The sequence below is a fragment of the Bos mutus genome, chromosome 4 (genome assembly GCF_027580195.1).
Source record: "Bos mutus isolate GX-2022 chromosome 4, NWIPB_WYAK_1.1, whole genome shotgun sequence".
In the NCBI taxonomy this organism is placed as follows: domain Eukaryota; kingdom Metazoa; phylum Chordata; class Mammalia; order Artiodactyla; family Bovidae; genus Bos; species Bos mutus.
In genome coordinates, this window is record NC_091620.1 from 42980424 (window position 1) to 42990991 (window position 10568).

Consider the following 10568-nt stretch of genomic DNA (forward strand, 5'->3'; position numbering starts at 1 on the left):
TCTGCAATGGAAACAGTGGTTTCCTTTCCTCTGCAGGCAGAAAATTTACAATGGCGGGTAGGGAAGTGGACTGCAAGGCATCTTTGGCATTTTGCCTAATTGATAAAATACAAATTCCACAGCCAGCTCTGAAAACTTCCCACATATATCCCTAAAGCTGCTTTTCACCCCTGTCCCCCGCCCCCAGATACACTCCCAGTTGCCCTTGTAGGCACAGACAGTATTGACCCTTCCTTACATCAAATGTCTCTATGTGATTTGGCATGAAGGGTGCCAGCTTTGATTTGGGCAAAGGGGGCTTCCCTCCTGCTGGTGTGATAAGCCCTACTTCTAGGGCTCCTGGGGAGGACCCCTGCCAACTCTGGCAAGCACAGCCTGGTGCCAGGTACACACCGTGCACGTATAGGAAGTCACAGCTCTCCATTCCCCCACCACTCTCTGCTCTCCATGCCCTGCCTCCAGTTGAGCCTGGCTGTTGGATTCTACAGTCCTTGGGAGGATGGGCTGGGCCATCTGTTAGTGTCCCAGGTATGGATGGGGCAGGGGCCTCTGGGAGCCTGTCCCTTGCCCACCCAGCCTGTCAGGAGGCACACGGGTAAATGCAGGTTTATGTAGCTCTTTGGTATCCCTGTAACCCACTATCACACTCTTTGGAAGTGCAGAGGGGGGCAGAAAGCGTCTCAGGGGAGAGGAGCTTCAGGTGGGCCCTGGAGGATGGAAAAGGAGCAGGAAGGAGTTCTGGGTGTCAGGAAGAGCAGGACTAATACCATGAAGATTAGGGTGATAGGGAGATGTGGGTGGGGGCATGAGGAAAATTTGAGCATGGAGAACAGCAAGAAGAAAGTCATGAAGATATGACAGTAATTTTCTTTTTTTTCCATGGGTGTGGGGAGGGGAGATCTTAAGCCTGGAAAATGAGCAGGGGTTTGCAGGGCTGAGAAGACGGGAGGTGGGTTGAGGTTCCAAGGCTACAACACTTAAGGAGGGGCTCCCTCTCTGGACCACTCTATACCTCAGGGCCTCTGTCAGGAGTGCCTCCTCATGCTAACAGAGGCCAGACCCTGGGAGTCAGACCACAGGGGGCATGGAAGGCCTGTCCTGGCTGTGGATGTCGGCCAGTGGGCAGCGGGACCTGGCATCCAGGATGCACCCAGAAATGAGCACAGGAGCAGCCACCTCTCGACCTGCCAGGGGAGGGCAGCTCATCCTCACAGGACAGAGGGACAAGTGGTCTGCACAGGCCTCGAGGAAGGGCCCTGTCCATTTGTGTTGATGTGGTCGGGAGCAGGGAGACCTCTCTCTCTGGGTTGATGGCCATTTGGTTTACTGCTGCTATGAGGCAAGCTGGGGAAATGTTTGGGAAATCGATCAGCCAGGAGAGGAATTTCCGTGAATTTCCACTACGTGCAGGGTGACTGAGACCTCAGAGAGGGAGGGAGGGATCTCACTGGGCAAACGCACAACTGGGTGAACTGTCCAGGGCTGGCAAACTGCCAGGCACACAGGAGGCAGGCCCCAGATATTTACTGTATGATTCTCTCTTTCATGTGTGTCATTAAGAAGACATTTCTTTTAAAAAAGAAGGAATATAATTGCTTTACAATGTTGTGTTAGTTTCTGTTGTACAATGAAGTGAATCAGCCATATGCATACATATATCCCCTCCCTTTTGGACCTCCCTCCCACCCTACCAGCATCCTACCCCTCTAGTCATCACAGAGCCCCAAGCTGAGCTTCCTGTGCTTTATAGCAGGGTCCTATTATCCCAGCCTCCCAATTCATCCCACCTTCCCCACTGTGTCCACATGTCCATTCTCAATGTCTGTGTTTCTAATCCTGCTTTGGAAATAGGTTTCAAGTGGGTACTCTAATTCTACATTGAGGAGGTCAGAGAGAAACTTCAGAGCACAGATTCTTTGGGAGAAATAAAATCCTTTAGGAACTCACCTCAAAAATAATGTTATAAAACTCAGAACTGTTGTCAGCTCCTGAACCAGAAACTGTAAAAATATGACCAAAATGACCGTGAACTTCCGATTGCAATATTTTTTTCCCCACAAACCTTAATTTTATTGTTGTTGAGGAGATGCTGGGGGCAAGGATAAGTGTGTGTGTGACAATTTCCTGATACAGTAGTGGCAGACACAAGGCAAGTACCTTGGTGAGGGCCACAGAGCCAGTGAAATGGCTGGAAAAAGATCTAGTGAGTTAATTTTAACTTGGTTCTTCTTGAGGTGGGGCTTCCCTGGTGGCACTAGTGGTAAAGAACCTGCTTGCCAATGCAGGTATATATAAGAGGTATGAATTCGATCCCTGGGTCGGGACGATTCCCTTAGAGAAGGAAACAGCAAACCACTCAAGTATTCTTGCCTGGAGAATCCAATGGAAAGAGGAGCCTGGCAGGCTATAGTTCATGGGGTTGCATAGATTTGGACAGGACTTGCCGGGGTCCAGCCCCGGCTGATCCAGGGAGTTAGAAGCGGGGACGGCGTCAGCGAGGATCAGGATACAATAGCTTCAATTAGATATTAATTAGAGTGGTAAAGAGTAATAGAATGAGGATAGCTTAGTAGGAAAATTCAGTGGAGAAAAGAGGCTGAGTAGCTTGGTTTATGCGGGAGACCAATAAAACTTCAAGACAAGAAGTTTGCACCACTTATGTAGGCCGCAGGCGTCCTTCTGTTCTCCCGAAGGAGAGGAGACCCTGAGGCCTCCCCGGTCGGGTCTTAGAAGCCCAGGTAAAATTAGTAAGTTTGGTGGGTTCCGTGCTCCAGATGGAGACTCAACCAGAGTTTGAGAGAGAGAGCGACATGGGGAGACCAGTATTTCCAGAAATTGATCCCAATTCTTTATTTTCCATGGTCTACTTTTATACACTGAGATGTTATGCAAAAGTCACACGGGGTCAGCAGTCCTGACTTTTATCAAAGTCAGGTGCTTCATACAAATGTATACAGAAGTCTTAGGGGTGTTACATCATCTTCTGGCCAGGGGGGCCTGCTGACAATTTATGACCCTCTCCTTGTGACAGCGGTCAGTCAACCAGGACACTTATTTCTCCAGGGGTGATTATTCTTAAAACAGACGCCACCCAAATAAAGTTACATTCCTATAGGGTGAGGGTGTAGTGGGTTTTAGTTAAGGAAAGAATTTACTTAGCCTAAGATCTAACGTGATTAATATCAAAGGTTAATACTTATTTCTTCTATATATTCATTAATGTGTATAAGGGCAGGGGATGTGGAGACTTAGCAACAAACATTGGCTCAACAAATGAAAAACCCTTCACCAATACAATTTCTAATCAGCCCACTATACTTATACTAATGGTTTTCTAACTTTTCTAAGGAACCCGTTTTTAGAAGGTTTAAAGCATCTTATGCCTCTCATGGTTGGGAGGCTGTGAGCAATCACATGTGGCCAGACAAGCCTGTCAGACAGGCTAGAGAACCTTCAGAGGAGTTTGTAGGTTAAAACACTCTTGTCACGCCCAGGAGTTTTTATTAACTGGAGCTCTAAGTTAACTCCTTCTCCGAAAGAGGTGGTGGGGGACAGCCCCCTGTAAAGTCAGAGGTGTAGGTGAGAGCACAAAGTAGTAAAGTAGGCAGGCTCTGGTTATGGGGGTAGATGCTCGAGGATTTCCAGGGGGACTCCTGAGGCTGGATCCCACCTTTGCATATGTCGAGCCTCCTTCCTCATGACCTTTGCCACGGGCGGAGTGCCTCACGCTGGCCCCCAACAAGGACTGGAGTGTCTTAGCACGCAAGATTCCTGAGATAGATAATATAACTGATAATGTAAGGACCTGATTATACCAAATAATGTAGTATTTACTAGATAATGTGAATCCAGAGGGCTAAAAAAAGAGTGTGAAGGGAAGACCAGTCTCTTCCTCAGTCGCCTAATTTCGCACCTTCCCCTGCAAGGCGGGCCAATTTCTTACACATTCTTCTTAAAATAGTCCATACATTTAAAATCACAATGGCACACACATTCACTTTACTTGTTTGTGCACAAACAATAGCATATTCTGTGCCTTCCTATTTTTACTTGCCTTGGAAATTTTACTTGCCTAATCTTACAGACCTTGGAGATTTTTCTCTCTCAGTAAATATAGAACTGCCTTCTTCTCAATAGCTACCTGGTTTCCAAGGACTGGGTGCCAGAGAGAGTGCCTGGTGTCTGGATGGGAGCAGGGCCATTTCTCACTGTCTCGGAAGCTACAGTGACATTTTTCTTTCCATCTAAGAGGATATCTAGAGACAGGAATTTTAACGAGAGAGAAAGCCATGAACATCGACTCCTGATAAAAATCTGATCTGAGGCTGAAAGGCAGAGGAAACTGGGGTCTGCGCTCAGTTACTTAGCCTCGGCCCTGTCTCTCTCTCTTTTTTTTTAACTTAATTTTCTTTTTTTGGCCACACCATGCGGTGTGTGGGAATTTAGTTCCCCAAACAGGGACAGAACAGGTGCCCTCTGCAATGGAAGTGCAGAGTCTTAACCACTGGACCACCAGCGAAGTCCTCAGCCCTTCTCTTAATGGCTCTGAGTCCTACTCTCTGGAAGCTCTGTTAACTGGGCTTTGGGGGCTATGGTGAGACTGCGGAGCTTGGCATCAGTCCTGGGAGGTACTGTCCCTTTCCTTCCTTCTTTCCTCCTGAGAAAGGCTCTAAAGACAGCAATTGAGGGGCCTGTTCGTCTTTTTCCTGCAGAAGCAGAAACAGTTCCGGCTTTGCTACTGAGAAACAAGGCTTTCAAAGACTTAGGTTCAAAGCGCTCCTTCCTATTCCCGGGCCTTGATTTCCCCACTTGAAAACTGGCCAGTGGGCTGGCCTTGTCCAACTCATCTCTCCTGCTTTCCCTAGGTCGTCCAGGGAGCACTGGCAGGCTCAATCTGAAGACATCCCTTGAACAAAACAAGCAAGCGCCATCCATCACGTGGCTGTGCGCTCCTGGCTGGAATTGCACTTTGGCTCCGGGTCTGAACCTTAACAACAGGACAAACAGTCTGAAACGTGGACCGTTTGCCCTCCTTCCACCCACGGTTTGCGCAGGGCTGTGCACGTACAAACAAACAAACTTGTTTTGAACACTGCCCTAGAGCACGCGGCGCTGCCAATCATTAACCGCTGGTTGAGGCGGCCCAGCCCGCGCCCTTCAAAAGGCGCACGCGGTGCTCAGCGAGCATCGGCCACCGCTCCTGCGCCACCGCCACCACTCAGGCAGCATCCGCCAACCGAGCCGCCCCTACCGCCCAGTGAGCGCCGGTTCCTGTCTGCCACCCACCGCTGGCGATGCCCGAAGTCCTTGCTGTCCGAGCCTGGCCGCTTCTGCTATCGCTGGCCGTTCAGCTCGGCGCGACGGTCGGAGCTCCCCAACCCTGGCGCTGTGCGCCCTGCTCCGCCGAGAGGATGGCGCTCTGCCCTCCCGTGCCCGCCTCCTGCCCGGAACTCACCCGGTCCGCGGGCTGCGGCTGCTGCCCGATGTGCGCCCTGCCTCTCGGAGCCGCATGCGGTGTGGCCACTGCTCGCTGCGCTCGCGGGCTCAGCTGCCGCGCCCTCCCGGGGGAGCCCAGGCCCCTGCACGCCCTCACCCGAGGCCAGGGCGCCTGCATGACCACGCCCAGCGATGAGGCTACAGGTACTACCTGGGTTCCTCCCCTGGGACAGATGGGGTAGGAGGCTCGGGCAAGGCAGGGAAGGGTGCTCCACCAAAGCCAGTAGAGAGCAAACCCGGCCAAGCTCAGAGCTTACAGCCAAAGCATGGAAGGGGAAAGGGTTTTAAGTCGCCCAGATGAACTCTATTGTTGTGTGGTCCTGCAGGGGCGCTCAGGATTAGGAGGACACACACAGCTTGGTGAGAGAGTGGGGAGGGAGCCCAGACCCCCCTTGGCAGCCCACTGATCTATAGAAACCTGGACAGGAGAAAGGAGGGAGGTCATGGGGATGCCCAGGCAGTGGGTGCCACTCCAGGTGCCCCTGGCTCTCCTCTTTGCCATTTTCCAGAAGGCGTGCAGTGGGAGCCCATCCTGCTGACCTCCGGGGAAGTGTTTGGAATGTCCTTTGTAATATACGTCCTGTGCAGACCGTTATGTGCTTACCAGATGTTTACAGAACATAATGTGAAAGTTTAGGTTAAAAACATCACTTGCATTCATTGCCATAGAAAAATGGTGTTTGATATGTGTGCCGCCTGCTCAGAACTTGACAGTTAGAGCTTTCCTGAATTTAGCAGTGATTTATTTGTAGTGGGAAGCAGAGGAAATACCCCCTTCTCTACCCTCTCTCCCTACCTCCCTGTCCCGGCAGCTGCGTGTCCAGTGTGGTTCTGTGATTCTTGGAGCCATTCTATGGCTCTTTGTCCTGATGGGGATCTGCTGGAGGGGAGATGGTTTTTCTTCTGGTTCTCTGCCTTCAGAGTCAATGAAATAGAGTCATCTCCGTGGCCCTCAAAGGATAGGGCACCCCCACTCCAGGGGAGTCCCACAGGAGAGCCAGTTCTCCATCATTCTGTCCATGTACCAAACCCAAACCTTAGGACTCTCTGTGTGAAATCTGGTGACCCTCTCTCCTCTTTCCAGGGTTGCAAAGAAGTTACTTTGACTGTGGGAAGGCAGAGTCCCTGGAAAAGAAGAGGGTAGAACTGCAGTCTAGACCCCACCTCTGAATGAACCCTACCACCTGTTCATAGGGAATTACTAAAATGTCCATTTTATGGATGGGAAAGAAGAGGATGGGGTGAGGCTTTGAATTGTGGTTTAGTCGCTAGTCATGTCCAACTCTTGCAACCCCATGGGCTATAGCCCACCAGGCTCCTCTGTCCATGGGATTGTCCAGGCAATATTGGAGTGGGTTGCCATTTCCTTCTCTATTTGAACTGTAACCCATGGCTTTCTCAGGGCTCTTCCCAGGCTTTGACAAATGTGCATTTGGCTACATTAGAAGCAGAATCACAGGGCACTCTTGCCTTTGGTATTACTGTTGGGTTACCCCTCTACCCCAAAACCACTAAAAGTTCCTTTAAAGATGAAGTAGGCAAAACTCTGGGTCAGTATGCCCATCCTGTCCCCATTTGGTTTTGTGGAAAGGCAAGCAACTTCAGGGGGTCACAAATGCAGATGCTTCGGTGAGGGGGGCTCATGGGCTTTTGTTTTTCCATTTTCAGATACAAAAGACACCACCAGCCCAGAGAATGTGTCCCCAGAGAGCTCAGAGATAACTCAGGAGCAGCTTCTGGACAATTTCCACTTGATGGCCGAGTCCAGTGAGGACCTGCCCATCCTCTGGAATGCCATCAGTAATTATGAGAGCTTGAGGGCTCTTGAGATCAGTGACGTCAAGAAGTGGAAGGTGAGACCCTTGAAGCAGGTGGAACCTCTAGCTTGAACCTGCTGGGCCCTGCCAGTTTGGTCCTGAGCCCTGGCGAGAAGCACATACTTCCCCAAAGCCTAGCAGACATTTCTCAGTTTCAACAAAGGAACCTTCTGGATAGAAAGAAAATGCAGTCCATGCTGTGCAACTTTCGATGCATTACTTCATGTCTCTGAGGTCATCTCTAAAATAAGGATGTCAGACTAGCAGTGTCTAAAGAGCACTAAGCTGTTCTTATCTTCCGCTCCGGTCGCATCTTCTTCCCCACTTTTAAGAAATTGTGTTAAAATATTCATAACACAAAAGTTAGCCCTTTAACCATCTTAAAGTATAAAGTCTACTGGCTTTAAGTACATTCACATTATTCTGCCACTGTCTCCAGTGTCCATCTTGAGAACCTTTTCATCTTCCCAAATGAAAACTCTGTCCCCATTAAACACAAACTCCGGGTGGCATCTTAATTGGTGTCTGTTTTCAGTTCTACCACTTGAGGGCGACAAAGAATCAGAGTTGGAGTGAGGGTTCATTTGTGAAACCAAAAATCTCTTCTGCAAACAGGCATCGTCAGAGAAGTGAGGATTGAACTGTTTTCTAGGCACTTCAGAGTTTCATCTGGAAATGATAACAATAGGGAAAAGTTCATCCTTATTTCAGATTGTTCAAATGAATAACTTAATCCTCAATGAATTTGGCTTACGTGAACTAACCTGGTAGAGGAAAGTTGTACAAAATTTAGAAGCCTCTGCTACTAAGTTCTCCATTCACAAAGTTGTGCCCAGATGACTGGTGGCAGAATTATCCATGGTGGGGAGGGGAGGCAGGAGAGTCGGAGAGCTCATGGGGTTAGTGATGCTCTTGACTCCTTTAGGTGCTTAGCAAATGTTCAGGAGGGAGGGCATGGGGTTCCCATCTTTTATGTTAACAATTCAGGACAGAGATTAGCCACCCTCCTTCTACAGGTGAGAGAGTGAGGTCCAGGGAAGGCGAGTCCAGGCCTGTGCTCAGAGCCCACACAAAACCTTCTGCATTCACTCCTCACCTCCACTTGAGGCTGACAGTACACTGTCCTTTATCCCAATGTCAATTTATCCTTTTAGGAGCCCTGCCAGCGAGAACTCTACAAAGTGCTGGACAGATTAGCCAGGGAGCAGCAGAAGGCAGGAGACAAACTTTACAAATTTTATCTGCCAAACTGCAACAAGAATGGATTCTATCACAGCAAACAGGTATGTGCATCCTCACAGGATGGGCCCTGCTACTCACACATCTGCTAAGCCAGTCTTTCAGTGAACAGGGTGTCCAGCTCCAAGTAAGCACCGTGAAGCCCCATAACTGATCATATCATGTAAGACTGATTTCTCTGGGACTAGGAGCCACTAGCCCCTGGGAGCCTGAAGATCAGCTTGGTGCTTACAGTCAGTGGGGGACACGAGACTCAGGGGTCCTGGGCTGAGCATTATTCCGTCATCCAGCAAGTATGAGCAGGTGGGGACCTTCACAGGCCCCTCAGGATCTCAGTTTCTCACCATAATAGAGAGGAAGGGGACAATTCTACTTAGGAAAATGATTATCTGCTTTGACATCTCTCACATTTTTCTCCCTACAAAGGAAAATAAATGAACTTTCTAATTCAATACAATAGCATTGTTTCTTGGATAATAAATGAGATTAACAAACCAAGACCTAATTTTGAAGAGCAGTTTCAGACTCAGTGAAGCCCAGATTCTGTGAATATTTCTGGAGGAAACTGAGGACCAGGAAGTGCTTTGTAACAGATGAGGAACTTGTCAGGGAAGGTCTGCCGTGCACGGACGGGCTCCCTCTGGGCTCAGCAGCTCTGATGTATGGGCTGTGAAGCAGACAGCTGCACACATGTTATACCATTCAACACACACCTGACGTCCTTATTGCACCGGCCACTTGATCTTTGCTTCCATTGTGATGTCGGATTTGCCCTCAGTCATGGTCACAGCCAGTTTGGTGGCGGTGGGGTTGCTCACGGTTGGTTCTCAGCTGGGCAGCACGGAACTCCCCCTCCCCCTCAGCTTCCCTGGGCCTGCTCTTGACCTTGCTCCTTCTCTTTGCAGTGTGAGACGTCGCTGGAGGGAGAGCCTGGGCTCTGTTGGTGTGTCTACCCTTGGAGTGGGAAGAGGGTCTTGGGGTCTGTGGCCATCAGAGGGGACCCCAAATGCCAACAGTATTTTAACTTACAGAACTGAAAACAGATGCAATATGATCGAATTCTGGCACGTGAAATATTTAAGTACATAGTATATTTATACTCTGAAATACACACACACTTTTATATAGAGAGATGTATATGTATATATATGTAGGAATTACTTTTTTATACTCCACATACTACTTGTAGTTTATTTATTCACCATAAATTTATTTTTTCTACACAGTAACTTGTGTTATATTAATTTATATATCATGAAACACTTCCCATCATGTTGTATGTAAATACTTGTATTTTAGCTCTTCAGGGGTTCATGCTTCTGTCTTAAAGAGCATAGGAAAATACTGCCTAGCAAGTAGCAATGATTTTTTTTCAAGTGGTTCAATGGAGGATGTTTAAGCTGCATGTAAGAATGATTTACTTTATTTACCATGTCTAGCGTAAATTGGCAGGGAAACTTAAATGTTGATTATGTAGTCAAAGTTACATGTGATGATGTCATTAAATGTTAAAATATGCATTGGGTATATTGTCAAACATGGGAACACAGTGTAAACATTGGAATAAATGTCCCACCCTGGAACATTGCTACCGTGGTGGACCTTGGTTGAACATAATTCTTCCTTCCTGAATCCCTTCCGTCCTCCAGCCTGCCCCTTCCTTGTGCAGCATTGGTGATTACAGTCTGCAGGCTTCTTGCTCCCACAGCTGGCAGGTCTGCTCTGCCCACCCCGCTGCCCCGGGCACCCTTCCCTTTGCAAGCCCTAACCTCTCCACTAGCTCTTCCCCTTCCTCTTGAAAACAGCCCAGGGTTTCTCCCATCTTCGGTGCAAGATAGAATCACTTCCTTAACCTCCCCCTCACCTGTCTGTTGCCTGACTCTGCCCAGACCCTGTCCCCTGCAGGCTCCAGTGGTGTCCTCCATGATGGCACCGTTTGCCCCTCTGTCTGCCTGACTAAGCCCTGAGCTCACAGCGTGAGTCCTCTGTTTTGTGGATTTCTTTCTTTCTTTAACT

General features: G+C 48.9%; 1 protein-coding gene across 1 annotated transcript; it reads left to right on the forward strand.

Annotated features, from left to right (window-relative positions):
- The first annotated feature begins 5187 nt into the window (after positions 1 to 5187).
- Positions 5188 to 10207, forward strand: IGFBP1 (insulin like growth factor binding protein 1). Its single transcript, XM_005891865.3, has 4 exons — positions 5188 to 5640; positions 7165 to 7349; positions 8468 to 8596; positions 9458 to 10207. Exons 1-4 carry the CDS (start codon positions 5295 to 5297, stop codon positions 9587 to 9589), a joined length of 792 nt encoding a protein of 263 aa, XP_005891927.2. The 5' UTR covers positions 5188 to 5294; the 3' UTR covers positions 9590 to 10207.
- The last annotated feature ends 361 nt before the right edge of the window (positions 10208 to 10568 follow it).

What these genes read in the sequence shown, in the direction of transcription:
- IGFBP1 (XM_005891865.3), top strand. Translation starts at nt 5,295, where the DNA reads ATGCCCGAAGTCCTTGCTGTCCGAGCCTGGCCGCTTCTGCTATCGCTG. An exon ending in GCCCAGCGATGAGGCTACAG is followed by an intron (nt 5,641 to 7,164) that starts GTACTACCTGGG and finishes TTCCATTTTCAG; the next exon opens with ATACAAAAGACACCACCAGC. An exon ending in GATTCTATCACAGCAAACAG is followed by an intron (nt 8,597 to 9,457) that starts GTATGTGCATCC and finishes TTCTCTTTGCAG; the next exon opens with TGTGAGACGTCGCTGGAGGG.